The 27,682-nt window shown below is 43.4% G+C and overlaps 3 protein-coding genes across 3 annotated transcripts; all 3 read left to right on the top strand.

The window, feature by feature from the left end:
* Nucleotides 1-28: 28 nt before the first annotated feature.
* Nucleotides 29-14,137, top strand: cc2d1a (coiled-coil and C2 domain containing 1A). The gene is made up of 28 exons (XM_035636414.2): nucleotides 29-184; nucleotides 368-451; nucleotides 566-713; nucleotides 828-931; nucleotides 1,258-1,494; nucleotides 2,021-2,336; nucleotides 2,824-2,933; nucleotides 3,054-3,126; nucleotides 3,502-3,600; nucleotides 3,714-3,841; nucleotides 4,445-4,517; nucleotides 4,594-4,727; nucleotides 5,102-5,189; nucleotides 5,302-5,378; nucleotides 5,542-5,637; nucleotides 6,354-6,470; nucleotides 6,698-6,756; nucleotides 7,960-8,076; nucleotides 8,502-8,575; nucleotides 8,666-8,724; nucleotides 8,833-8,984; nucleotides 9,107-9,197; nucleotides 9,281-9,436; nucleotides 10,139-10,270; nucleotides 10,398-10,524; nucleotides 10,652-10,728; nucleotides 10,811-10,858; nucleotides 10,955-14,137. Exons 2-28 carry the CDS (start codon nucleotides 395-397, stop codon nucleotides 10,985-10,987), a joined length of 2,982 nt encoding a protein of 993 aa, XP_035492307.2. The 5' UTR covers nucleotides 29-184; nucleotides 368-394; the 3' UTR covers nucleotides 10,988-14,137.
* Nucleotides 14,138-14,877: 740 nt separating this feature from the next.
* mri1 (methylthioribose-1-phosphate isomerase 1) lies at nucleotides 14,878-25,407 on the top strand. The gene is made up of 6 exons (XM_035636449.2): nucleotides 14,878-15,441; nucleotides 16,333-16,556; nucleotides 18,908-19,077; nucleotides 19,185-19,361; nucleotides 19,466-19,690; nucleotides 20,776-25,407. Exons 1-6 carry the CDS (start codon nucleotides 15,310-15,312, stop codon nucleotides 20,907-20,909), a joined length of 1,062 nt encoding a protein of 353 aa, XP_035492342.1. The 5' UTR covers nucleotides 14,878-15,309; the 3' UTR covers nucleotides 20,910-25,407.
* Nucleotides 25,408-25,499: 92 nt separating this feature from the next.
* On the top strand, nucleotides 25,500-27,419 carry c8h19orf53 (chromosome 8 C19orf53 homolog). The gene is made up of 3 exons (XM_035636455.2): nucleotides 25,500-25,651; nucleotides 26,515-26,570; nucleotides 26,708-27,419. Exons 1-3 carry the CDS (start codon nucleotides 25,561-25,563, stop codon nucleotides 26,852-26,854), a joined length of 294 nt encoding a protein of 97 aa, XP_035492348.1. The 5' UTR covers nucleotides 25,500-25,560; the 3' UTR covers nucleotides 26,855-27,419.
* Nucleotides 27,420-27,682: the final 263 nt, after the last annotated feature.

Raw genomic sequence — 27,682 nt, 5'->3', positions numbered from 1 at the left:
TGCCATGGGAGACGCAACATAGGAAGTGAATTCCGCAGCTTGCTGGTCTTGTTTTGACAGCTTGGACGGAGCGTTCAAACACACCCACCCGTCTCTGACCGTGTATCTGCTCTCTCTCTTACTGTTCCCGGACATTGTTCGATCAGAACAACCGAACTCGACCCGCTGCGACACCGACAACACGGTACGTGAAGCCAACGAGGTGATTCAAAATAGCGCGTCTGCACATTCACAAGCCATGAGAACCGCTGTGTGTCGTTACAGCCGGAAGCTAACACGCGCAGAAGCTAACTGGATACTAGTCGGTTGAAACGGTTTGAATTTAGACACCGTCGACAACTACGTGCGTATCTGCTCTTATTCCCAGGTTAACTCATAGGCAGTGAGAGTCCACATGAGTCGCAGTCGGAACCCCCCTCCCCGGGGTCAAGGGGCAGCGCGAGCCAAACAGGTAACCACCGTCATGAGTGATAACGACGTCTGTGGATGGCGTCTACTGTTTATATGTAAACATAAGGTATGATTCAGCGACTCTTGTCTGTCTGTCCGCGTGTCTGTGCTTCAGATGGGGCTGCTCCTTGACCTGACCCCGGGTGGAGGGATGGACGACGAGGGGAATGATGAAGAGCTGGAGGCAGAGCTGCTGAATCTGGTCGGGGGAGGAGGAGGAGGAGGAGGAGGGAGAACACAAGGGACGAAAGGAGAAGGGAGAGGTGAGACAAGACAATCGTCACTGATTCCTTTCCTAGCGATACCCACAGTTTTCCTCTGCCCGTCTTTGATATAGTCTGTGTGGGGCCTCTTGTGATGTACGTGTTGTTGTTCAGCTCCCGTTCACATGGCTGAAATCGAGCGAATGGCAGCCCTTTGCATGAAAGACCTGGACGTTGAAGAAATGGGGGATGACGATTTGGATGATGAAGATCTGCTGGTAACACACTCGCACCCTTTTTCGAGAAAAAATTTGCACAAGCCATTTACTTCTCCAGCTTCTCCTGTGTGAGGATTTGCTGCTCATCTCTGTCATATACGTTATGATATAAACTGACTAGCTCTGTTTAGAGATATTTTGGTAAAAAAGTAACCAAAGGATACAATTTGGGCTCTAAGGAATTGTGTTAACCCTATTTTTGATACTTCACAGTAGAACTGTTTAATTGAGCTGTTCCACTTCAGCGTAATATTGCTAAGCTTAGCTCTTGAATTGTTTGTGATGCCAGAATGATCCTCTTTACTTTTCTGTGTCTCGTTACACAGGCAGAATTGAATGAAGTTTTGGAGGATGATGAGGTACAAGCCCCTGCTCCCATCCCTCCCACTGTCTCACCGGCCGCTCCCAAAGCAAGCGTCACATCCCACTCTGCTGCTCCCGGTGGTGCAACTGGGCCGGAATCCTGCCTGTTGGAGCGTATCGAAATGTATAAGACTGCCATTGCTAATGCCAAGGCTGCAGGGGAGACCAGCAAAGTTCGACGATATGACCGCGGGTTAAAGGTAAGCGAAGGGGGGAAAGGGAAAAGTTGATACAGTGCGAGTTGATTCCCATAAATCATCTCCATTAAAATGTATTTCAAATGTTTTAATTTCTTCATATGCCTTTTTATATGACGATAATGTTGGACTTTAAGGAGACATTTTATTTTCATATTCAGGTTCATACTTTTAATTTGGCTACTTTTACTGCTTGAAAAGGTTTAAATGCTTTAATGTTCAGAAACAGCATTGGTTTCCTCAGGCTGTCTATTAGAGCAGTGGCTCTATTCACCCTCTCTCTGAAACACTTGGTTTTAGCTCTCTCTTTAGCTCTCTCTCTTTAAGGCACCACTCCCAATGGAGACTGGTGACAAGGCGTTTCACTTTGTAGACCTTTTACATACTCAGAAAACCTATATAACACACAAGAGGAAAGGGAAAACTGAAAAAGCATACTATGTCTCCTTTAATATTGATGACATTAGCATATTTGTTCTCTGTAATGTTTAAGACATCTGTTCATGATTCCTGTCTTCTTCAAACCCAGACATTACAGTCCATGTTGACATCTTTCAAGAAAGGAAAACCAGTCAACGAGGAAGAAATGCCTCCTCCTGTTGCTCTTGGTGGAAACCCCAATGTCACTGCAGGGTCTGAATCCGTCAAGGAACGAGAACTGCCAGAGCCAGTGCTGGTGCCCCCTCCACCCACCAATCAGAAACCACTGAGGGAGGCTCCGCCAACAGCCCCTAATACGAAGCCAGTTTTTCTGACCCCGCCCCAAAAGCCTGCTGCTGCCATCACCCCAGAAACACCTGCGATCTCTCCACTCACCCCCTGCCAGCCCGGTGCACAGCACTCTGGTAAACACACAGAGTGACATACAAAGTACTCAAATTGTGCTATTTAATGATTATTGGTCATTTAGTTTATTCCTATCAGACAATATGGGTAAAGCATTTAGTCAGCAGAACTAGAACAGTAAAACCATAGAACAATCCAGATGTAAAACATTGATTTTTATCTCTACCAGAAAAAAATGTCTTTATGATTTATTTGTTTGGTTGTTTGTAACTTTTGTACTAGACATAAAGGCATGAAGTAAATATTAAGATATGTAAGTTGACCCCCACTGTGTATGTGTATGTTAACTGTTGTTTCTATTAAAAAGTTGCTTGCTTTTTGTCACTGAACTGAATATTTTTACCTTTTAATGCTTTTCTTTCAGCTTTTGTAATTAAGCATGTGTATTTTACATTACATGGACTAACATATTGATTAACTTAGGCTCTTAGTGTCTGTTGACATTTTTTAAAATCAATTTAATTTAATTTCCTTTACTCTCTCCAGAGCTGAAACAGGCGGTGTTGTCCAGACAGAGGGAGTACAAGATGGCTGCCATAAATGCCAAACAGAGCGGTGATATTGACCAGGCCAAACAGCTCTACCTCACTGCTAAGGTAACACATGCAGTGTCAGTTTTATCACTTGAATACATCTTTTTTCCATGTATCTAGTTTATGTATTAGGCTTATGAGAGAAAGTTGATCATAGTAGTTTGTTGACCTCCATCTCTGCAGAAGTTGGACATGCTGGTGGAGGCACTGGACAGAGGCGAACCCGTAGACCTGTGCTCACTACCTCCGCCTCCTGGTCAGTGTCATCACTTAAAAGGACTAAAATTTTTGTCTTTATTACAAACCCATAATAGCCTTATTTTCAGACATGTTTTTGTTTACGGAAGAGTTATTACTTCATGGAGAAGTGGGCTGCCTAAAGTGGTATCCAATTTTTTTTACCTTGTTTTTAAATAGAGTGAATTACAATGTCTGATCCAAGTGAATGAATTAAAACTCTTGATTTTTGACTCTTTGGAGATGTCTGCGCTTGTTGCTGATGCTGTTTTTCCTTGTGTTTTGACTGAGTTTGTGTTACTCTTCTCTTATTTATTCTGCTTACCTGATTAGATAATAATAATTATAATAATATTCTATTTCCAACACTCAACTGATATGTGATCGTTTGCAGGAGACGTATTAGTAGAACACTGTGCACCTCCTCCCCCTCAGTCCTCTTCCAAGCCTGCTGCCCCAGGTGTTCCTGCACCCACCAATGTGGCCCCTTCAGGTAAGTCTACAAATCCCCCTTCTGACTTGTTAGCATAGTTCAAATTATGAAAATGTCAAGTTGAATTTAAAAGTGAAATGTAAGCATGTATGTGTGTTCACTATCTTGCAAAGACCTGCCTGCTCCCAGCAGTCTGGCAGAAGCCCTGCAGCAGAGGTTGGACATCTACAAGTCAGCAGCAGAGGGAGCTAAGAGCAAAGGAGACGATCGTAAGGCCAGAATGCACCAGCGCATTGTCAAGGTATACACCATCCACTTAAAGTAGACAGGAAATATGTTATTAAAAATACTTACAGCTGAAACCATCAAAATAAGTGATTGCGTCTCTAATGCACAATATACACCTGGCTGTTTGGTGTTGTTCAGTGGTGTGTTTGATTTACACCCCAAAATAACAGCTCTGACTCATTTTATTTTAGCTGGAAACAGTCTCTGTTGTTTCGACTGTAGCTACTGTTGCTCATTTCACCGACCAGAATGAACTGCAATAAAGTCTGTGTTGTTCCCTGAGGAGTGTTGAAAAGCATTGAGCAAAAAGTAGGAAAACCTCTCAATGAAGTTGTTTCGACTGAGGGAGCGTAAATGGCTTTTTTTGAGACGTGCTATACATTTGTTTTATATTCATATATAAGAAAGCCACACTTTATTTTGTTTGACCCCACTTGTGTTTGAGTGGGAGGAGAATGAAAACCTGGGAGGTTATTGTAGTGATGTCAATATATTTCAAAGTACAGATTACAAAGTCTTTATAGACAAGAACACAGACTTTATAAATGAGGGCATATACTGATCATCAGACAACAATGATAATAACAGTGATCCATCATCTCATTCTTTTTAATAGCAATACCAGGATGCCATCAGAGCTCATAAAGCTGGACGACCTGTCAACTTATCCGATCTGCCTGTTCCACCAGGTAACTTTCTGAATCCAGGCGCATTTCAGGATTTGCTTCTAGGATGCACTATAACGTATATATTTCACTCCTCTAGGCTGTCCGCCACTTCAGGGCTCGGAGGGGGGTCAGCAAAACTTCCTTGGTGTCCTGGAAACGGCGATGAAAATAGCGAATCAGGATGCAGATGCTGATGATGATGAAGAGGATGGTCCAATGGAGGCTGCCAAGGTAAAAATAAATATCGGTCCTACCAAACTGTCCAATTGTTTATTGTTCAGCCGAAGAATTAAATTGCCTTTGAACCAAGGAATGCTTTATTGTGTGTCATGCCAAATTCTTTGGCGGGTTATTCTCTTCCCTCGGCTGGACCTCCTGCCTTTTAGCTAGTAATCAAATATATTAGTGTAGTAATTTAGAGAAGCCTTAATTCTGTTTGAAAGACATTTAAGACTAGCTGTTAAACTATTAAAATAGTTGATGATCAAATTCAGTATCATGTCCCAAGCTGTAGAAGTTTTTAAGAGGGCCATACTATACTTAAAATTCAGTTAGTTCTTTACATTTGTCTGGTGATCCTGACGTCATATGTTCCTCCCCTGCAGCCTGCAGTGCGCCCAACCATCCAGAAAGCGAAGTCCCCTGCTCCGCAGCCCCCTGGAGGCTCCTCAGCCCAGAAGCTGGGACCTAAAGGTGAGTCTGGTGTGGGTCTGTGCACGTTCATGCACTCCTGTCTTTCAACACATTCACAATGTGGCAAAAAGTGTTTGAGTTTCACTTCCTTCTCTCTTAAATATCACTGTAGCCCAGCAGCAAGTTGATTTCCTGTTGCTAAGGCGACAGATGTTTTTGCGCGCAGCACTGCGCTCCAAACAGATGAAGGTGAGCTGTAAACTTTAAAAAAAATCTTTTTTCTTCTTTTCCTTTGCTGTGGATGGATCCCCTGCTCTCTTTGACTTTTTGTCGATGCTTGTTGTTTCATTGAACACGTGTTTTGTCGCTGTCGTTTTTCATTTTTATTCTGCTGCTGTTTGGTTGTTTGCAGGACATGGCAGGAGCCACGCAGCACCTCAGACATGCCAAGGGACTGGACCCCATGATCACTGCTGCCAAGTCGGGCCTACCTGTCGATATCACCAAGGTCATAGAAATATTCTCATGTGCCAATTAATAGCATTCCATAAGACTCAAAGCAAGCTTGTGTGTGTGTATGTTTTGTCACAGGGGCAACTGAATGTGTGTTGTGTTAACACCTTTGTGCTCATCATGGTCTCACCTTTTGTGTGTGTGTGTGTGTGTGTGTGTGTGTGTGTGTGTGTGTGTGTGTGTGTGTGTGTGTGTGTGTGTGTGTGTGTGTGTGTGTGTGTGTGTGTGTGTGTGTGTGTGTGTGTGTGTGTGTGTGTGTGTGTGTGCTTGTGCTTGTGCTTGTGCTTGCGCTTGCGTGTGTGAGATTTTCAGCACAATTTCACATTGCATATTTCATATAGTTGTCACTTATCCCATGTGACATTCTTTCATTTTGCCTCATCTTTATTTAATATCTTAGCTTCATATGAAATACACATGTATTACTTAGAGCCTCACAGTGTAATTGCCAAGAATATTATGCTGGTACCTCTGTTAGTTTGTCTGCGTGTCGGTCAGCGGGATGTCACACAAGCTGAGATACAGATATTCATCATTTCTTGTTGGCAGATAGGAAACAGGGGACCAGTTGATTGGATTTTGTTACGAGGTGGAGCTGAGATTCTCAAACTACGGAGGGTCAAAAATCAGTTCAGCCTCAAAAGTTTGTGTTCTCTTAGTGTCTGTTGTTATTGTTTTATGTCTCAGATTGTTTTGTCTCCTTCCCTACAGATTCCCAATCCCCCAGAGGAGGACTACTCACTGTCTCGCTCGCGTACCTCCCCTCTCTCTCCTCGGTCCAGTGAACAGTACCACGGCCTTATGGATCTTTTACGCAAGCAGCACGAGGTCAGGAAATGCAAATTTCATACAGAAATACACCCTCTAAATCTCACGGTACATCAGTGACCAACTTACACTGATGTTGATACAGTATGATAAAACGGTTATGTTTCATGGCCTTAAAGCCAACTCTTCACTTTTCTAGTTGTGCAGCCTTTTAGATTGGCAAGTCTCATTATCACAGTTGATCTGTATGTAACTGTTTTTGGCTTTGGTCTTTTTTTCTTATGCAGAAATGTCTGAGCTGCTGCCAGCAGTTCATACTCCTGGGCAATGTAGCTGAGGCTCTGAAGTAAGTTTGTATGTATGTGGATTTTATTAGGTATGTTATCCGCAGTGATGATGGAATAGAACATCTGCTATTTGCTGTTGCTAGAAATTAAGAAAAGGTGCAAATGTAGATCAATTAAGTATTACTTTCTTTCCTCGTCATGAAAACTGACAGCTAGCCACAAACATCCAATTCTAGATTAGTTAACAGATCAATAAATCTACAAAATGATACAAGAAATGATGAATGTAGTGAGAAATCTCACATTTTAGAAGCAAATGTTTTGTATTTTAAATCACTATATGACAAATCAGAATCATATTTTCATTTATTTATGCATGTCATGATATTCATCATATAATTTATATAGGGGCTGCACGGTGGTGTAGTGGTTAGCACCTTCGCCTCACAGCAAGAAGGTTCTGGGTTCAACCAGGGCCTTGCTGTGTGGAGTTTGCATGTTATCCCCGAGTATGCGTGGGTTCTCTCTGGGTTCTCCCCGGGTTCTCCGGCTTCCTCCCACAGTCCAAAGACATGCAGAATGGGGTTAGGTTCACTGGAGACTCTAAATTGACCGTAGGTGTGAATGTGAGAGTGAATGGTTGTCTGTCTCTGTATGTGGCCCTGTGATAGGCTGGCGACCTGTCCAGGGTGTACCCCGCCTCTCGCCCAATGTTAGCTGGGATTGGCTCCAGCGACCCCCCACCCGCGACCCTTAAATGGATAAAGCGGTAGACGATGATTGAATGAATGAATGATATAATTTATATACTAATTGATTTTTCTTTTTCTTTTTTCAACTAAGTGCTTCAAGCAAAGTTTTGGAGCATGCTGTTTCTGTGGTAACACACAGACTGTTAATTTTAATGTGTTGTTTTCTAATCTCACACTGCCTATTTTACACATTTTTCCCTTATTATTTTCCACATGTTTTGAGCATACATTAACCTGTCTCTCATCATACACTAAATCATCCCTTGAGGATCTACATTGCTACGTTTAAAATATTGTCACTGCCAAAAAAACTACAACATTTCTGTTCACAGAAATAACAGTTCTTGTCTGATCCAAAGTGTTGGTTTTAGAGGACAGAGGTCTTTGGTGTACTATGACCAATGTCTGTGCAGACATCAATCGTATGTTTTTACAGAAATTAAACCATCAGTATGTATTTATGTATGTGTGTGCAATTGTTGTCTAAGGACTCTCTCTGTCTCTCACCAGGTTTGAGCGGCTTGTTGAGGAGTGTGTGAAGTACATAGAGATACTAAAGAATGCCCACGCTAAAGGCCACCCAGTCCCCAAGTGCCGCACAGAGGAGAGGACCCTCAACTCTGTCAAGTCAGCAACAAACTCATAACATGTGTTTTAATTCATAATGTATAATATGACATTAAATTATAATGTGTTCTGTGAACTAAAGCAGAAATGTTCAGCTTGTAGTGAAGTATTGTGACAACTATTAGATAGATTTCTTTGACATTTGTTAAAGCCAACAATATGTGAATTTTAATTTTTACCAAATGCTGCTGGAATGGCTATAGGCTTTTAGTCTTTCTCCAACTAGAGCGGGAGAGGAATCAGAACTGAGTCATTGTGACTCACTGTGACTCAGCTCATGTATCATAGCAAGCTAACAGGTTGGTGACTCTGCCAGTGAGTCATCCAACAGTCTTGAGTTGTTCGGCTCTCGGTGATGCTGACTTTTTGTCTACCACTCATGATCTGGGCTCTGAATGGCAACGACTCCTGTGTTTGTTCTGTAGGATCAACTCCACTTTGACACTCAATGACCTGATACTGTACGTAAACAAAGGCATCAACCTACCAGCTCCCTCAGGTAAACACGTCTTTGATAAAAGTCTGAAAGAGTTAACCGGCAGTCATGTGTCAGATGTATGTGCGCTCACACCTACCGCCCTGCCTGCAGGTGTCTCAGCCAACGATCTGGATGCAAGTGTGAAATTTGAGTTTCCTTTCCCCAGTGCGGTAAGAATCTTTCACATTGAATAAATAATTATGGAATGTTTCACTCTACTTTCGAATTGTGTTTTGATAAATTAATTTTTGTGTGTGTGTGTCTGTGTGTGTGTTAAGGAGGAGGCACAGAGGGACAAAACCAGCACAGTAAGGAGCACGAACAGTCCAGAGTTCAAAGAGCAATTCAAACTCAACATCAACCGCGCCCACCGAGGCTTTAAAAGAGTCGTCCAATCAAAAGGCATCAAGTTTGAAATCGTCCACAAAGGGTAAAAACCAAACAACTGCTTTGGGGCAATAAAGGCTGAAGCTTCCTTGTTTATCTGCACAATTTGTGCTGTAAATGTCTGTTGTGCCTTCATCGGTTGTATTCTCCTCTTCGTGTTTACAGGGGCTTGTTCAAGACAGACAAAGTAGTGGGCACGGCTCAGCTGAAGCTAGAGGCTCTAGAAAACCACTGCGACATCAGAGAGATCATAGAGGTAAGTGGTAATACCACGAAAGCACAAACGCAGACCCACATGTCCTCGCCAGAGCAGTCTGACGGTGTGGATGTGTTTCATAGGTGATGGATGGACGCAAAGCCACAGGTGGCAAGTTGGAGGTGAGGGTGAAGATCAGAGAGCCTTTATCAGGAGTCGATCTCCAACCAGTGACAGAGAAGTGGCTTGTACTTGAGCCCGTCTCATCCCTCTCTACTCCGGAGAAACAAAAGGAACGGGTGAGTCGAGTTTGCCGTGCATCTGTATGTAGCAGCAAAAAAGTATTTTACAGGGATTACAGATGTGGAGAAGTTTGTGTATCAATGAAAACAAAATGCCCCAAAGCACAATGGAAACAGATTTAAAAATGAAATCATGACAGAGATGACACATGACTTATTTCTTCCTCAAAATTTCACTGTAGAGAATAGAGACGATAATCAGTGACTACACACACGCTGCAATTTGTACATCCAGATATGTCACGTCTATCATGTTTTCTATCTTGTTTTCCACCTTTGTCTGGTTCTCTTTTAATGTTGTCATCTCCTTTTCTGCAACTGTTTAATGGCACTTGACATAATAATTGGCAACACCAGTTGAAGCGGGTGGAAATTAATCAGCATTTTCTGCTGACTCTCTGGATGTTAAGTTAAAAAATGAAATAAAGTACAGGTGTGTGCTCCATCTGGATGTATGTAAACCTGACTAGTGAAAGTAGCCTTTTACCCCCCCCCCCCCTTTCAAATGTGGCTGTTAATACCAAAGTAGTTTGTTTCGAGCATAACCCAGCTTTCAGTCAGGACGTGAGCTGCTGGCGTCTCAATAATATTCTATAATTCTGCAACCCCGTTTGAAAGGCCTTTAAGTGCAGACATAAGAAAAGCTAACACCGTTGTCACAAAAATTGAATTCTCAGTGTGTGTGTTTGTATGAATCAGGCTCCATCTCCTCGGTCTAAACCCAGACACGAAGTGAGCAGCAGGAGCAGTCATCCCAACAACTCCCCTCCACAGTACAAACTCCACAGCTTCAGCCTCCTCAACTATGACAGGGAGCGGCTGGAGAGAAAGGTATTTTTGTGCGTTCATGTGTGTGAGCTTGTGTGGTCTAAAGCTAGTATCCGCAACATCCCACTCGCTAATGCTCGCAATTGCCGAAGGCGTGAAGGTCTTGTTAGTCACTACGCCTGTCTCTCAGATTGCAGAGTACAGAAAGAATCGGCGGGATCCCCCGTCTGACCTTGTCCATCAACTCAAAGAGGTCACACACAGACTGCAGTGGCAAAAAGCTCAGCTGGAGCGAGCATCTCCTGCTCTGTTGACAGGTAACACACACACACACGCACACACAAACAGAATATATACCAGTATGTACTTCACTAACACGTGTACTGTAAGTACACATCTCAACTTCTGAAGCATGTAACCCACCTATCCTTTCACCACGTGTAGAATATGAGACTGTGCTGCGGCACTTCGTCAAAGGACTCGCTGACTCTGTGAAGAAATACTCCAGCCAAGGCAACAGAGTGAGTGCAGGGGCTGGGGGGACACCTCGTGGATGTCACTGTAGTTGCTGACTTATGTAAAATTGTTATTTTAATTTTATAGGATGCTGCCAAGGATGCGCTGGGCAGGTTGAAGATGGTAGAGAGTGAAGTAAGGACTGCTCCCTACTGCCAACATAAAGAATGATTCATCATCTTCATATATGCAAATATACAATGTATATACTTACTTTTCTCTGTGCTTCAGCTGGAATCACTGAAGAGGAAACGCGCTGGATAAGAGGAGAGAAGGGGAGGAGAGACTTGGCTGGAGGACTGTTGTTTCATCTCTCTCTGTCTTATACAGTAAACACGCATATACAAACACTACCATCTGTACTTTAAGCATGTTCAGCATGACGCTACGCTGCTCATGTCCATGACAACTGCATGAACAAAACCCGCCACTTCTGTCAGTTTATCATATAACTTGTGTCTCTTGTGGTCCGTCGCCTGCCACAATAACAAATCTGTAACTGCAAAGGGACACAAATTAGAGGTAGAAGTATAATGTGTTGACGAGGGCAGGGAGAGCCGGGCTTATTTGCACTTAAACAAGGAGGACACAACAGAAAACTGCTTTTGAAGTACAGCTTTACAGACTATACTCTGTTAATTGTTATGTTTTTTTAAATATATATATTTTCCATCTTTCCTTTGAAAAAATCTTTGCTGAAGACGAATGTCAAAAGACTTAACATTTTACCTTTGACACCAGCTCAAAGAGCCTTCTGGTTTCCATTGATGACCAAGAAATGTGTACATACGTGTGTTTAACTGATGGGCCGAGGTGTTTTTAACCCCTTTTCCCATATTTTATGTGTGTAATGAGCTTAATCTAATCTGTCTGCTCCAGTGTTCCCAGATTACGGTAATCTGCTCCGTTTGGAGTGGTGTGATATGGGAATAAAAAAAAAAACAGATACAGCCTACAACCCATAATGAGGGATTAGTGTTTGTGTCACCAAGGAGACGACTAGATCAGACGCAGAGTCGCCTTTGGGGCTGTGGAGAGGAGGTGTTAACAGCGTGGCAACAGCTTAGCCCTGCTAAAAGATTGCTTCTTCTTCTTCTTCGCCTGCTTCATCAGCAGCTGTTTCTTCTTTGTTGCCTTCTTCATCTTCACTTTCTTAACTCCATTGCATTAGTGTGTTGAGAGATTGTTTGGATTCTTGAGTAATATGTTTGCTCCACTTTGAGTTTCTTTAAATCTTAATGCAATATCCAGTCCATTGTGCTGCTAATCAGAAAATAATGAGCAGCTGCTGTGTCAATGTTCTGCTATTTCCCACAGATTTTGGTGTATGCAGATTAGAAAAAAAAACAGATCCTGTCCCACTGAGCTCTCCAGTGGCAACACAGTGGATGCTGAGTAGTCTGCCCACATGAGGACAACTCTGTATCTGTCAGTAAGGCTGGGCAATTGCTCATTTCAATTTCTGTTACCCCAAAGACATCCCCGTCATAGGGATCCCTGTTATTCCTCTCTACGTTAAACCTACGTAAAATCAAGGGGATCTGGTCAAACTTTGTAAGATGCAGATTCCTACTGCCCAAGGCAGTCTCCTTTTAATTAATTGTTTACCACAAAAACACTAGATATGCCAAAACAGTAATTTTTGTGCAGCCACTTGTTCTCTGCTCTGTTGCGTTTTGAGGACAGATATTTTCAGAGTGGTGTGTTTGAAAACCGACTAACCTGACGGCAGACTCGATCCACGTCGATTGCATGCAGCCAGGATGTAGCAGACTTCACTCTCTGTTTATGTTTGACTCTTCTGTGGTGGTCTGTTAACTCCACTAATAGTTTTTTGGTCACGTGGCACAGCAGAGAATCATGCGTTTGCCCTAATCCACCCACCATCTCACTCCATTAGCAAATAATCCCGGTTAAAGTTGACCTGATACAGCTCTGCCTAGACTGTGATTTTTATGTAACACCCCCTTCCCCCTCTTTTTTATAAGGAGAGGTTCTCCTCTGACTCTTTGTAAATGGTACATTATATCAGCGATGGACAGGACAGATGAACCTCTGATTATAGTGAAATTGCCGGTATCTGAATATGGGTTGACACCTTAGAATATACCAGTGTGTTTGCAATGTTTGGCATCTCAACTTCAAGTTGTGTAAAGTTAAGTTTTCAGACTTTTGAACGTAGTTTCTCTTCCAGGCATCCATTGGTTTCCATTAATTTCCATGCAGTACGAAATTATTTTAAACATTTGAGTCATTGAGTTGTGTAGACTCAAAGCTTCTACTCAGATCTGTTCATTCTGTGTGGAAAAGAATGAAAACCAATGGCTGCCTGAAACGAAATTGAAGATATGGGCTGCAACTAACCATTATTATCATTACTGATTAACCCTCAAGTTGTTTCCTGATTGCTGAAAAGCCAGAAAAGAATGAAAGATGTCCTCAAACCCACACCAACGGATTCAAATTGCTCGTTTTCCTTAAACTAGCCCAACTCCCAGAGATATTGAGTTACTATCCCATTAGACAATGAAAATAATTATACACTCATAATTTAGTAGCGGCAACAAGATATTTTGTATTTTTTGCTTAAAAGAAATATTAATACAACTAAACAAATTCTAAAACTGTTTCTAAAACAAAGCAACATGGTATGCAAAAATGGGATGTAAAGTAAATGTGACTCGGGCAAAAACATGTCAAACCATTGGTATGATCGTAACATACGTACAGTAGCTCTGATCCAACTCGCATGTGTTAACAGCATCAGCAGCACACAGAAAAGCTGCAGCTGTGCCGAACCCCATTTCTTTTCAATTCAGTAGCTTTAACCCCATTTCACCTCAAACACACAGACCCTCCATCTCTGTCGCCCCACTCCTCAAGTAACCTTGTGGCCTCAGAGGCTGTTCTGTTGTCACGGCAACAAGCTCATCGGCATTCATTGTGGTAGCTGGATGGTCAGGACCTGGGCAGACAGACATATTGTTAGTTTGTCCCACAAGTGACTCGCATTACACACACACACACACACTCTTACTCTCTTTCTTTCACTCTGTTTTTTTTTACTCTTTTCTTTTTATTGTCCTAACTACCACACTCCATTTGAAAAAAAAAAAGTTTATCGTTACTGTTAATTTTTCTGTCTTGATCAGCCGCAATTAATGCGTTAATCTGGATTTGGGGAGATGCTATTGTTGACATTTTTTTTGTTCCCAAATCCGTTAAATCATATAAGGGCAATCAATATATATTGAATGTAAATATACAAGATAAAATGCACTGTCTCTATTTTAAGTGTAAGTCCTGATGACGTGTGTAGCTCAACATGGGAATGTATGAAAGCCTGATTGTTTAGGCTTTAGTATCTTATACACGAGGTCAGTGTGAACATGAATAAAATGGTATCTGCTCTGAGTTTGTGTCATTACTGACCAGAAAACGTATTTAACACGTCTGTACTGCCTGATAATTCAATCACTCTTGCCCAATTTTATGAGTTTATGAATCTGATTCAGAATTGATGGCACGTTTCAGAAAATCACTACAGGAAATCTAAACTGCATCTGTTTAGGGGTCTCTGCTGTAAAACGTGGTTTTGTACAATGGACTCTGCATCCGTGGCTGGTGCTAAAAGTTCTTTTCGATGTGGCACTGATGCTCCCAGGTCCACAAAATGTGTGCCTAGAAGATTTTCAACAAAAGCAACACGGTCTGCAGCGAAGGGGAGGCTTCCCACTTCATCTCTGCTCTACATATTGTGGTGATAAATAAATACAACATCTATGTTGGAAGGGTATGGATCGGTGGGCTTTGCAATAATTAACTTGATTCATTTGCACACCCTGGGCTGGTGTCAGGTGTGTGGGAGCAAGTGACGCCGGTGTCAACCGGAGACCAGAGTGAAGACAGCGAAATAAAAGACAAAAGAGAGACATCTTTTTTTGTACACGGCGCTCGCTGTTGTTGGGGGAAGCTTCGGGCTTTGGGTGTTATGCTAATAACGGATCTGAAAGTGAAATTCCCCCTGACAAAAGGGGGGAACGGAGAGAGGGGGATGGTGCACAGACACGGCGCAGAGGGGAGGCGCGGGGAAACCGGACAGCCCGCGAGACTCTGGTGGGCGTGGCCAGCGGGCGAGGGCTTCCTGCTCGGCTGAGCACGTGGTTCCGCGTCTGCTTCCCTACTTGTCTGTCACCGATGTGAAGGTTTTTTTTTCCCCCCAGCCCTTCCCTCCTCGCTCCTCGTCCTCCCGTACATCACAGCAGACCCTCTCCTCCTTCTTCTTCTTGCCCACCCGCTCATCCTCATCCCTCTCTCCTTCCTCTGCCACACTTCCCTCCTCCTCCTCCTCCTCCTCTTCGCGACGGGCTCCCGGGACTTGCCAGGCCGCGGTCACTCCAACGTGCATCCGCTCAGGGAGAGAGAGAGAGAGAGAGAGAGAGAGAGAGAGAGTGTGTGTTTGAGTGTGTGTGTGTGATCGAGGCAGAGGGAAAGAGTGAGTGCGAGTGTGTGTGCGCGCACCCGGCCGCAACCGGTCCGTCCTCTGTATTTCCCCCCTTCCATCGCCCCGCATCCGCCGTTCGGTCATGACGCTGGAAGCGATCCGCTACCGGGCCGGGTCCCTGCAGATCCTCAACCAGCTGCTGCTGCCGCACCAGACCGCCTACGAAGAGATCCGCACCGTGCAGAACGCGTACGAGGCCATAAAGTCCATGAAGGTACGGAGCCCCCCCTTCCCCCTTTTATCTCCAGACCCCTCTCGCTCCCCGGCCCGAGCGGAGCTGCGTGGCCGCGGCATGTGCACGTCTTGCCCGTGGAGCGTGGTGGGGGTTTGTGTTGTCGTCGCCCGGGTCTTTTGTTGCTCCCGCCGCTGCACGCATGTGCTGCTCCGTGCGCCCGAGCCGTCGGCCTCGACCTCAGCTCCGGATCACGCACCAGCAGCTTCCCACAACCCCCCGATTGTCTCCCCCTCCAAGATCCTTTATTTACAGTTTTCACCGCGTCACATGCAAGCGCGACCAAGTGTGCATCTGCACACAGCCATCAACACATTGAATATGCCCTCCCCCCTTTTTCTTTGGGAGAGATTATTGATGAATTATTAATGACCTTTGCACGGGGTTTTGTTCGCGTTTTGGTGCTTGTGCTGCACTCAGTGACACCTCCACTACACGGATCTCTCCACAGCTGGAGCACAACGGGCTGGTCAGACAGTTGCATCTTGCTCAAGTTCTGTGACAGCTGAAAACACTTTCAGATGCAGATATTTATTGGAGCTGAGCAGCAGGCATTCCCTATTTTTTTTTGCCAATCCAGCTAGACACGTGTGTGTGTGTGTGTGTGTGTGTGTGTGTGTGTGTGTGTGTGAAGGAATGTACCACAAGGAGGGGGGTGATCTCATGATGATAATGGAGTCCAGCGGTAGAGAGGAATGACATCAGTAGAGATTATGTCATTTCAGGCTCTGTGATCATTTACTTAAACTTCTGTCATTTAAATGTCTCAATCAGCTTCACGGAAACTGGAAAAGAGACGTCAGTGTAGAGATTTTAAGAGGATGACGACGACCGTGACGTGACCATAACTTTCCTGTCCCCTTTCTCCTCAAGGTGCGCGGCGCCCCGGCGATCGCCATCGTGGGCTGCCTCAGCCTGGCCGTGGAGCTGCGGGCGGGCGCCGGCGGCGATGACCCCGTGACCTTCATCAGAGAGTCCCTGTGTCACCTGACCTCGGCGAGGCCCACCGCCGTCAACATGGGCCGCGCCGCCCGCGAGCTGATGGAGTTTGCCGAGAACGAGAGCATGGAGAAGAACTCTGAGCAGCTCCGAGAGAGGTGAGCTGGGTCGGAGGAACGCGAGCGTGTCGATGCCAAGGCTGGATTTATTACCAGCCAGGCCTTGTCTGCACTGTGATGCTCCACGTTCACCGTTTGTCATTTGAATTGAATATACCTGGTCCATATCAACAACAACAACAACAAGTGTGTTTGTGTTTCACTAAATGACCACAGATGGGTGGTCCTGGCAGCGGACTGCAAAAGTCTTTCTGAGCACAAATTCATTCAATACTTTTTAATTTGTCTCCATCATACCAATCAAGTGCAGTTTCAAAACGTCTCTCCCCGACACCTTGAGAGACGTGCGAGCGACAGACTATACGACTCAGGGGTTTTGGCCACGTCGGCCTCCCGCACCCGAGGCTGCGGGGCCGAACCTCGGTCAGCGCAGTGAAAACATCAACAATAGCTAAGAGAGAGACAGGCTTAGTCCAAAATCGCTTACACACACACACACGCGCGTCTTTAACATTCTGATATGCATATTAGGCTTCAGTCTTTGCTTAATTTAAACATTCCCCTGGTAATATAATACACATTCTTTCCGATAGTTAATTCACTGATTTACTCTTAGTGTTTTGTGCCAAATTCAAAGGAAGGGGGAAAAAAAAGATGTAAACAGCGGATGTTGACAATTTGTCGGCTCCCAAGAGTACACTGCATCTAGTTTGTTTTTCTTCAAGAAAAGTCCACAGGCTGCCCTTTTTAAATAGACACACTTGTCTGCAAACAATCCGTATATCAGCTGCTTGAGCTTCTGCGTTTCTCCTGTGAATATGAAGCCGTTCGCTGCTGCGATAACACTTCCTCGTGTCTTTCTGCAAAAGTCGTGAAAGTTATCAGATCACCTATGAAGTGGAAATCGGGAAAGCACCGTACGCCACACACACTTCTGCAGGCTGATTGTCTGTGTGACAAAGAAACACCCCGAGTGGTGTTAGTGTTATAGTTTTCCATATGCTCAATAGGACAGTAGTTTAGAGCTGCACACGCAAATAGGAAAGAAGCAAAGCACGAGGGAAGGGGCGGGCAAGTTGTTGGTGTTTCTTGGAGAACACGAAGCAGGTTTTGTGCAGAGCTGCAGTGATCCGATGAGACGTATTGGGTCTGATACTGCTCTCATGAAGCTCACAATCAGGTATAAAATACAGTCTCTGTCGTAGGAGCTGAAATGCATTTTTTATTTATGTTTTTGTTTGGATAATTAGCATACGATAATTTAATTTCATATGTAAAACATTTGTTCAGGAGAACTTGGAAGAACTGTTGACGGTGTTCACAGGTTGACATGTTTACTGTTGCGATTTACAGTAGGCAATGATGTCATGCCTGATTACTTGCACTTAAAATGTGCGTGGATAATTTACAATCTCATTAATATTACATTTGTAATATTGGGGTGAATGGTATTATTATCATTGATTTCCCAGTAGCTGTGCAACTTTAATTGCCTTTTCGTTGTGGGTGTGGTTACCGGGGCAGTAAGTGAGGCAAGCGACGAGTGGAGCCCACTTTTCTTTTGTGTAAATTAAACATTTAAACTTTACCACAGTGGTCCTGTGGATTTTTTAGATTCGGATTGAGACTAGGAGAATCAGAAGAGCATCAGCAGCAGCTGAAGCTTCATTCATTAGAACCTACATCTGTAAAAAAAAAAAAAAAAAAGTCTGTGCTTCTGATGTCAGTTACAATCATTCAGTCGCAGCAGGCAGGAGTCCATAACAAAGCGTACCTGCCCCCATGTGATGTCATGTTCCTACAGAGAGAGGGAGGAAAACAAAGCACCAGTGTCATTGCAGGAATTAATATCAGCAGATAAGTGGAGTTCAGAGATCAGAATCAGCGCCATGAAAGAAAAAGTCCTGAGTTTTGATCACTGAAACTACAAGGAACGCCCTTTCCTCCCATCATAGGCAGAAGGCGTTGTGCTGGGTGATGAATCTGTGTCGCTAAAAGAAATCGCAGTGCAGCAGGGTGGACGGGTTGCATGAACAGTTCTGAGCTACTGATATTTTCCCTCTGAAGCTGTAAATATACTACAGACTGTTCCATCAAAGCACCGGCTGCTATAACTCAACATTGTTCTTGGCTCGAGAGTGAAACTGAAGCAGTGAGGTGAAAAGACCTAGCTCGGGCACTCTGAGGATTTTTGGTCCTTGAAACTTGGTGTGTGCGCTGAACTGTGTAGATAAATATCTCATAAAGTTCACACTGTTGTATGAACTTTATGAGACAGATAAGTTTGCCAAGAAAATGCTGATGTAGGAATGAGACGGATGGATGAGCGAAGGTGAGAAAGAGATGGGGCCTCTTTCTTGATGGACATGTCTCCGCCCCTCCTCTCACAGTGTCATTGCCTGGATCGAAGACATGCTGGCGCGTGACGTCAATGACAACAAGAAGATCGGTAACTATGGCGCTCAGCACATCCTGTCTGGCGTCCCGAGGGACTCGGTGACCATCCTCACACACTGCAACACCGGCTCGCTCGCCACTGCTGGATACGGGACTGCACTGGGTAAGACTGGAGCCGCGGGTGTGAATGAGAAAGGAGGGTGATTGTAAAAATATTTCTATATATCACTGTAACGGTAATATCGGCTCCGTGTGTGTGTGTGTGTGTAGGCGTGGTGCGAAGCCTCCATGCGCTGGGGAGGCTGAAGCGTGTCTACTGCACAGAGACGAGGCCGTACAACCAGGGATCCAGACTCACGGCGTATGAGGCGGTGGCGGAGGGTATCCCCGCCACACTCATCACAGACAGCATGGCCGCCCTCACCATGAGAGAAATGAACATCACAGGTGTCCCTTCTTCATCCGCAAGTTTTCTCTCCATCCTCATTTTGACTCATCTTTCCACCCGTCTCTTAACTTGTCCTTGTCGTCGCGTTCTCTCTCTCTTTCAGCTGTGGTGGTGGGTGCAGACAGGGTGGTTGCCAACGGTGACACAGCCAACAAGGTGGGCACATACCAGCTGGCCATCGCCGCAAAGCACCATGGGATTCCCTTCTACGTGGCTGCACCCAGCACGTCATGTGACCTGAGCCTGGAGAGTGGCAGGGACATCATCATCGAAGTGCGGCCCCCCGAGGAGCTCACCAGTATAAACGGAGTGCCCATCGCTGCCCCGGGTAAGGAGTGTGGGATAAAATTTACCAGAACATATAGACACGTTTAAAAGAAAAAGTCAAGTGTGCACAATAGAGGATTGACAGCAAGGGGAAAACATCAGGCTTGTACAGATGGAAGAGCGTGGCCTTTTTCCAGTGCCTGCCCGACGCACTGAACCCTTTGACTTTAGTTGACGTCACATGCTCTGCAAGTACATGAGTCAAATTGAAGCGATGTTGATGGAATCTCGTTACCTGTGTAGAGATCCTTTGTGGTTAGTAAAGTGCGAGGCTCTGATTTCAGAAAATGCTTTTTTTGACTTGACTACTGACTTGAATTTTTACTTGTTGTGACTGTCGAGAAATGAGAGGAAATGAGAAGATGAGATGCCACAAAGGATTAAAACCAGGGATGTTGCAGTTCAAAGTCTACGTTTGTAAGAGTGGACATCGGTCGTGTGTTTTAGATGAGTTTGTGAAAGCTGAATTGAGTCTTTTGATTAAGGATTATGTCGTCAGCAGAGAGAGGTGTTCGGTGACATCACAGTAATTAATAGCACACTCATTTAATGAGCACGCAGGCCCCCGGAGACGTTACAGTTCCCTCTCTCTTAAACTTTCCTCTCACACTCTTATCTCATCCTTCCTGTCCATGGCCTTTTAAAATATATATATATATATATATATATATATATATATATATATATATATATATATATATATATATATTTGTTTTTTAACATTACTTTTTATAAATTTTCATTCTAAACAAGCCAAACAGTTTAAATAGTTAGGTAAAAGTAACAGCTGAAGAGTTGAATATAGCCAAAAGTAAAAGACAAAGGCCCGTCGAGCGACGGTCATTGGAAATTAGCAGTTGCCACAAATGCCGTGATGCATTGCATTGGATTATAGCTGTGTTATTTGTCCCTATCAAATAAACACGAAGGAAAAGAAATTAACGGTGATGGTTGGATAGTTCATCTTGTGCTGTATGTGTGTTTGTGTGTGGGGCGGGGGGGACTAATGCCACAGGCCTACAGCATTGACAGCTTTATCTTTCTAAATTCTCAACCGTCTCACTTCCCCGTGACTGTTTGCCGCAGGTATCGAGGTGTGGAACCCAGCGTTCGACGTGACCCCTCATCAGCTCATCACAGGCGGCATCATCACGGAGCTGGGAGTCTTCCTTCCCTCTGAGCTCCAGGCAGCACTCACCGGTCGCCTCACTGCACTCTAGAGCCGCCCAGCCCCTCCTGCTGGTCCGTGTGCACCACTGCACCTTAACGTCAGACACTCATCTCACCACAGAACACTCTCACTCTCTCTCTCTCTCTCACTCACACACACACACACACACACACACACACACACACACACAGTTGTTAGTGTTTAATTTAATTTTGACAGACGCACGGTCAATGTTCCATGTCGGTGGTGCACACAAATGACATAATGTTGTTCAGTCTCTTACTCACCCACACTCAGATACACACAGATTCACTGCAGGGAGTCAAGCAGACACACACGTGCAGTCTCCCCTTTCTTTAACGTCTCTCTTTTTGTGTGGACTCTCCATTACACCTTTTCCCAAGTTTCCCATGCTGTCATTATCTCTTGCCACCTCCTTTTCCTTCTCAGTAGCTCTGCGACGACGAATAGGGCTCAGCTGGACTCTCTTCCTTCAATTCTATTTGGCAGTCTGTTTTCGTGAGTCATTGCTGAGGTAATTTTTCAGGGGTTCTTCAAAAAAAACAAAAAAACTTCCACAAGGCTAAAGCGTGACAGATTTTTTTCAAAGTAGTGATTTTGATTAGCCATGGTTTCAAAAAAAATGCTGCTACCCATTTGTAAATAGACATGTCCTTGCTGGTAATGTGTACATATGTAGAAAAATAACCCCTGCTCGTAAAAGGTACTATTTTAACCTAATATGTGGTTATTTGAAATTAAATTTGACATTAAAAAAATGTTATATTAACATTTAATTTCTATTGTTCCGTCTTAAAACCTTTTTGTAGAGGAATAATCCAAATTTATAGCTCTATAGTAATGTTAAAAGAAATCCTGTTTCAGTCACACTTTTTATCCGGTAAAAATTTTGGGCAAAAATAATTTCTCAAACAGTCCTCGTTGGTCAGCTGAAGCCTATGACAAGACATGACTGCATTTATACCTCACTCCTTATTTCTATCTCCCAGTTCCACCATATCATTCCACACGTGTATTACCCTAATGTACTTACATAGCCATTCTTGTGTCCGAACCATATTGATATTCACGTTTCCGCAAGAGACGATCTGTAAGAATGAAAAAATCTTGCCATAACAGCTTTTGCTGTAAGCTGAGGTCTATAATGCTGTTGTATTGCTTCATCACTATTAAAGGAATAGTTCACCCCAAAATGAAAGTTTGGTTATCTGCTCACTTGCACGTCAGTCAAGACTTTAATAATGTTTGTGCAACCTCAGAGAAGCAGTATTATCATTATTATGGTTTTTACGGCCTGAAACTTCACTGCTTTTCTTCACTATTTCTGCTGCCATCAACCAAAAAGCAGACGAAGGAAGTTAACAGTTAGCTGGTGAACATACTGGTGCATGTGGTGGTCAAAGAGCCGGGTGTTTCCCTCAGGTGTTGGAGACTAAAATAGAGCTGAAGGGGACTAAATATGGGACTTAGTTTTCATTTGGACAAAAACATCGCTTCAAATTAATGTTTATGTTGACAGTGACCACGGTCGGTCTAAATTGCGATGTTTGTTAACATGTCTACTTTATCAACATGATAATATGTCAATGTTGTTTTAAAAATATATTTTCATGCCGATCTAAAGAGCCACAGTGTTGACATAATGCAGGCACATTGTTTGTAACAGTGTCTACAGATACAAAAGTGTCGAGGCCAAACTGTTCGCTCAAATCAGAAACATGAGCGACAACCTCAAGTCTGTGTTCTGGGGTGAACTATTCCTTTCAGAAAACAATGCCGCCAACAATCAGAATGTATTTCTTCAACTTCGATTTACTCGCTGTAGTCGGGGGCTGCGATCAGCAGACTGAAGCCACTCAGTCACTTCTTGCCTTTGTGCTTAGTTCCGAATGTATTTCAACTATTTGGATTAATTCCTTCTCAAATCTGACTTGTTCCTCAAATACAGACTGACGTCCAGCCCATGAGGCTGCTCTGAGGTCAGAGGTCAGGGCCACAGGCAGCTGAGGACAGATAGACATTAAGGTTGAGAAAGGGTTTTCTCCATCGTTATTGGCTGATATTTGTAGCCCCGTCAGCCACGCGTTCCTCTTCTTGATCCTCTCAAAGACAGATCAGGAGTAAAAACAGGAATTAAACCCCTTAATGTTCGGGTTCATCAGATTCATATAGTTTTAAAAAAGAAAAATTATCTCTTACAATTGTGATGACAATATACAAATTGTTTAAGCTATTCTTTTAAGACAAATGACAAATGCTCACTAGTAACAGTTTCTGAAATGTCAATATTTATGATTTTTCTTCTGTCCTATCGCAGTAAATTGACAATAGTCCTTGGGACCAAACCACAAAATGTAAAGTTGTCACCTTGACCTCTGGAATATTACATTCAATAGATTATCACTCGATGAATCAAACATAGTTTGGAGACTAGAAAAAGAAAGTAATAAATAATTCCAGCCATACCCTCATTATGGGCCGGGATCGACTCTCTAGCAGCCAGTTTTAAAACCAGACAATAACATTGTATTTACACATAAGCAGTAGACTGTTATGAACTTTAAAACCCAGACTGAACCTGTGTTCAAGTTCTCAATGTCATACACTACACATGTTTCTTTACAGGACACACCTACTGGCTGTACTGAATGTCACAGGGCCCGCATTGCTCACTGCCTTACAGGTGCAGCACCTGTACAGCTCACTGATGTGAGACCACAGACCCGAACTCCTTCCTCCACCCCAATTAATATCATGTAGCCACGCCACCATCTCATCACGCTCAAAGAGATGTGGAGAAAATCTCAGCCGGTGAATTTACATGCACACTTGTATCCTTGCTCCTGATTTTTAGAGAATCCTGACCCAGCTCTGTAAACTTCAAGTGAAGTTACAAAGTAGTCGGTAGATGTATCCATCACCTGATGGAGAAGTTTAGACATCCAGTAACCAACCCTGATCCTCAGCAACACATTCTTCTTCCTTGTCAAACCCTGGTGCCTACATTACCCACAATGCATCTCTAACTGTCGACAGTCCTTGTGGGATTTCAGTTGTACTACGTTTGTGTCAGCAAATGTAGCCTGGAGGATCAAAGCCAAGATAAACTTCAAATCCAGAATCCTAATTCATCGGTAAATGTACTGTCTGACCGTTGTGATTGGATTTCTAAACAGTGGGTTTGATGAGACCGGTGTCAGAGGTTTGGCCACATACTGCATCATGCCAATCTACGTTTCCTTTCAACCCTCACTGACCTCACACACTGCCTTTGTTGACTTTATCACTCTCTTCATTTAAAGATGTGGCAGATACACCAACCCACATTTCTACTTCACATGACCATTGGGGTCCAGTGAAAACACCCCCCAAAAAAACTTGGTGTCATTGATAATTGCAGTATCCTTAGTTTTACTGTCCATATCTTTAAAATGCTGTAATATAAGCTTACTCCTCCCGTCCCCTTCATCTTCATCCCTCTTTCTCCTCTGTCCACCCATTAAACCTCAACTCACAAAGATGCTGGTTGGTCCCACACATATGCATGCACGCATAAAAGACACTTGTGTATTTGAATTTTCTTCCTCTCGTTTTGTACAGTTAAAGACGTCACACATTTGGGGGCACAGCTAAGATGGTTTTCCCGACATATGTAGCAACTTTGTGGCCGTCGCACCAGCCGCATATTATTTCTTTCTAAAAAAAATGAACCAAGTATGAGATTTTTGTTTGTCTGTACATCATGATTAGAACTGTTTGGCTGTGGTTTGTTGTTTTATTTCATGACATTGTGACTCCTAGTGACTAGGCCATTAGTACACAACACTGAGGAGGCCTCCTCAACCATACACACTACCTCTTCGTCTGCCTACACAGACTCAAGCACTGAAATGCATGAACATATGCACTTTGCGTGCCAGGCTGCAGCACAGCAGATTGACAGATTGCAGGGGGGAGGGTGACACTTGGACTAAAATCATCCACCTCCTTAATAATGTTTGTATCTCGAACCCAAAGTGACAAATAATTTGTGGCTGTACTTTTAGTTTGCCAAAGTAGCCTGCATTCGGGCTTGTGTGTTACCTTGGGTTGCGTTCTGCAATGTTTTTACACCGTGCTTATGAAGAAGCAGCAGTGTAATACTGTGTTAAAAAAGATGTTTCACCTACGTCCCCTTGAGAAACCCAACACATGAGTAATAATCAGGTGCCAAAACTCAACACGTGTTTTTCACATTGATTTGATTAACCAAAGCAGGTACTTGTGCATTATCATAAAAATGAGTATGGCCTGCAGTTGCTATGGAAGGAGTGTTGTTCAGATGGCCTCTTTAAGTGCAAGTATGTTATTGTTGTTATTGATAATCACTTGATTTTAGGTTTAATTTTGTAACGTGGAAATAGTTCAAAACTGGATTTTTTTTATATACGTGTATATGAATATAATGCTGTTAAGTGCAGACATGAATTAAGAGATTTCTCTTTCACATCAATACAGTAAAAGGGAATAAAACCACAGTGAAAATAGTTTTTTTTGTCTGTGTCGCACTTCATTGAACTATGTTATTGTGTCACATGAAACCAACAGTAGGTGGCGGTAATGTGTAAGAACGAAGATGGAAAAACTCCCAGCAAGGAAACGCGGAAGAAGACGCGCATCTTCCACTTCCGGTTAGCAAAATGGCTCAAGGTTCACGAAAGTTTAAAGCCCAGCGGCCAGGAAGCTCCAAGAAACCGCACCAGAGCAAGCACAAAGGACCGAAAAAAGGAGGTAGGACTCTGACACCTTGTCCGTTTTTATCTGAGTTGCTGAAAAGACGTGGGAACGATTTTTAGTCGAACATCGTATGACGCACGTGTGAGCTGCGTGGAAACGTGTTTCTGAAATTACGCGAGTCTCATGCTGCGTTCCGGTTCACCCCGGAAGTCTGGTAAACTGGAACGCAGCATTAACAAATCTTCTGTCCAGTCTTGCTGTCGTTGCTCAAGATTTGTTATTTTATTTGATGATACGAATGAAAGACGCAACATCAACTATCATTATCAACGATTATGTTCATAATCGATTAATCTGTCGATTAATTTCTCGATAAATCGATTAGTGGTTTGGTCCATCAAATGTCATAATATTGTGATTTCGATCGTGTTTCCCCAAATCCCAAGATGATGTTTTGTTTTGTCCGCGCACCAAAGATATTTAGTTCACTGTCACAGAGGAGCAAAGAAAAAAAAATCACATTTAAGAAGCTGAAATCAGAGAATTTTGAACTTTCCCCATAAAAACTACTTGAACCGATTAATCCATGATTAAAATAGTTGATGATTTATTTAACAATCGATTACTAATCGATTTACCGGTTGCAGCTCTCGTAACCCTAACCCTATGAAAATCGACATTTGATCTGCGACAAACTCAGATTTGGTATTTTCGTCATGTAAAAGCCAGGGGGATGTGTTGCTGTTCTGTCACCAACGAGGGAAATCCAGTGTATGTTTGCACAATGCAACAAACTGCATTGCAACGGTCTGGTTTAGACAGTTTCAAATTGTGTGTTTATCATTTTATTTGATAAACTATTAGTAATGGCATTTTGAAATTTGAAAGTGACATACTCTCTTTTGCCTTTTGTAAAGGGAGGATCATTGCGCCTAAGAAGGCTCAAGTGGTTGAGCAGCAGAAACTGAAGAAGGTGAGGAAAAAGTATAAGTACAGTATCAGTGGGACAGTTTTTCTCTGCCCGGCCCTTTCAATCTGAAACAGTGACCACACCAGTGAGCCACGGCAGACAACGTTCACGTTAACTTTAAATGCTGCTGTCTCCCGAAGGGTCTGGAAGTTGCCATCAGGAACAAGATTGAGATGGAGGTGACCCAGAAGGCCAGCTCGTCCCTCCACAAGCCGCTGAGCGTGGTCAAAGGGGCCGAAGGTAAAGGCAACCCCGGAGCAGCACGTCCAGGAACCAGCTCCAAATAGTCACCCGATGCACCAGCTCGCACCCACAGAGCTCAACGTGACGGTGTTACAATAAGGAGGACTGATTTGAAGCGTCCGTGAGCTGCAGTTCATTTTTAAATGTCACCTGTCCTGTTCTTGGGCAGGTGACATTTAACTTTATAGAAGTAATCTGAGCCGTATTCGGGAAGATTCTTGTTCATCAAAAGCAAACAAGGCATCACTGGGCCATGGTGACTAGTTGACACTCACTGGAAGGATTCAAACCGAATGAATGTAAGAAACCTCAAATTGTACATTTGTAATTCCACTTGGAAACGGTTTCTATCGCTCTGTCACATTTGTATATAGTCCAGTGAGCGTGACAGGTCTCTGACAACCAAAATGGTGTTCCTTGTGTTTGAGAAGTAGCAGGGAGTCAGTCTTGTCCGACTGCTTTGTAAAATCAAATGTTGGGAACTCATTTTCAAGTTTAAATTCAAGCTGTCACTTGTAATTTCTGTATATATTGAAACAATCTGTTGAAAGCAGGGTCTGAATATAACATGGAAATAAAACGGGGATGAGTGGACACATCCGGATCTTGTGCAGTAAGTCTGATTTGAGTTTTTCTGGACGCAAAATAATTTTATTTCAAATTCAATAGACAAATTTAGAATTGGTTTTCTGATTTAGGTTTTACTGTCTGTTAATTAGCTATTTCAGTGTAGAGCTTTAGTAAATCCTATTTTAATTTAATTTAATAGTGGTAGTATTTGAATAAAATTAAAAAAAAATTGAAAAGTCATCCACAGTTATCTACAAATATATATATATATATTTTAGTCGATTTTTGCTAAGGAGCTGTCA

Source organism: Scophthalmus maximus, chromosome 8 (genome assembly GCF_022379125.1).
Source record: "Scophthalmus maximus strain ysfricsl-2021 chromosome 8, ASM2237912v1, whole genome shotgun sequence".
Taxonomy (NCBI): domain Eukaryota; kingdom Metazoa; phylum Chordata; class Actinopteri; order Pleuronectiformes; family Scophthalmidae; genus Scophthalmus; species Scophthalmus maximus.
The sequence above is the reverse complement of the archived record's forward strand: the minus strand, read 5'-3'. Positions and strand labels throughout refer to the sequence as shown.

Excerpts from the sequence above, each read along its gene's own strand:
- mri1 (XM_035636449.2), top strand. The coding sequence starts at position 15,310 with ATGACGCTGGAAGCGATCCGCTACCGGGCCGGGTCCCTGCAGATCCTC. Across the intron at positions 19,078-19,184 it reads TGGATACGGGACTGCACTGG|GCGTGGTGCGAAGCCTCCAT; the intron begins GTAAGACTGGAG and ends GTGTGTGTGTAG. Across the intron at positions 19,691-20,775 it reads AGTGCCCATCGCTGCCCCGG|GTATCGAGGTGTGGAACCCA; the intron begins GTAAGGAGTGTG and ends TGTTTGCCGCAG.
- c8h19orf53 (XM_035636455.2), top strand. The coding sequence starts at position 25,561 with ATGGCTCAAGGTTCACGAAAGTTTAAAGCCCAGCGGCCAGGAAGCTCC. Across the intron at positions 25,652-26,514 it reads CAAAGGACCGAAAAAAGGAG|GGAGGATCATTGCGCCTAAG; the intron begins GTAGGACTCTGA and ends CCTTTTGTAAAG. Across the intron at positions 26,571-26,707 it reads AGCAGCAGAAACTGAAGAAG|GGTCTGGAAGTTGCCATCAG; the intron begins GTGAGGAAAAAG and ends TGTCTCCCGAAG.
- cc2d1a (XM_035636414.2), top strand. The coding sequence starts at position 395 with ATGAGTCGCAGTCGGAACCCCCCTCCCCGGGGTCAAGGGGCAGCGCGA. Across the intron at positions 6,757-7,959 it reads AATGTAGCTGAGGCTCTGAA|GTTTGAGCGGCTTGTTGAGG; the intron begins GTAAGTTTGTAT and ends GTCTCTCACCAG. Across the intron at positions 10,729-10,810 it reads ACTCCAGCCAAGGCAACAGA|GATGCTGCCAAGGATGCGCT; the intron begins GTGAGTGCAGGG and ends TTAATTTTATAG.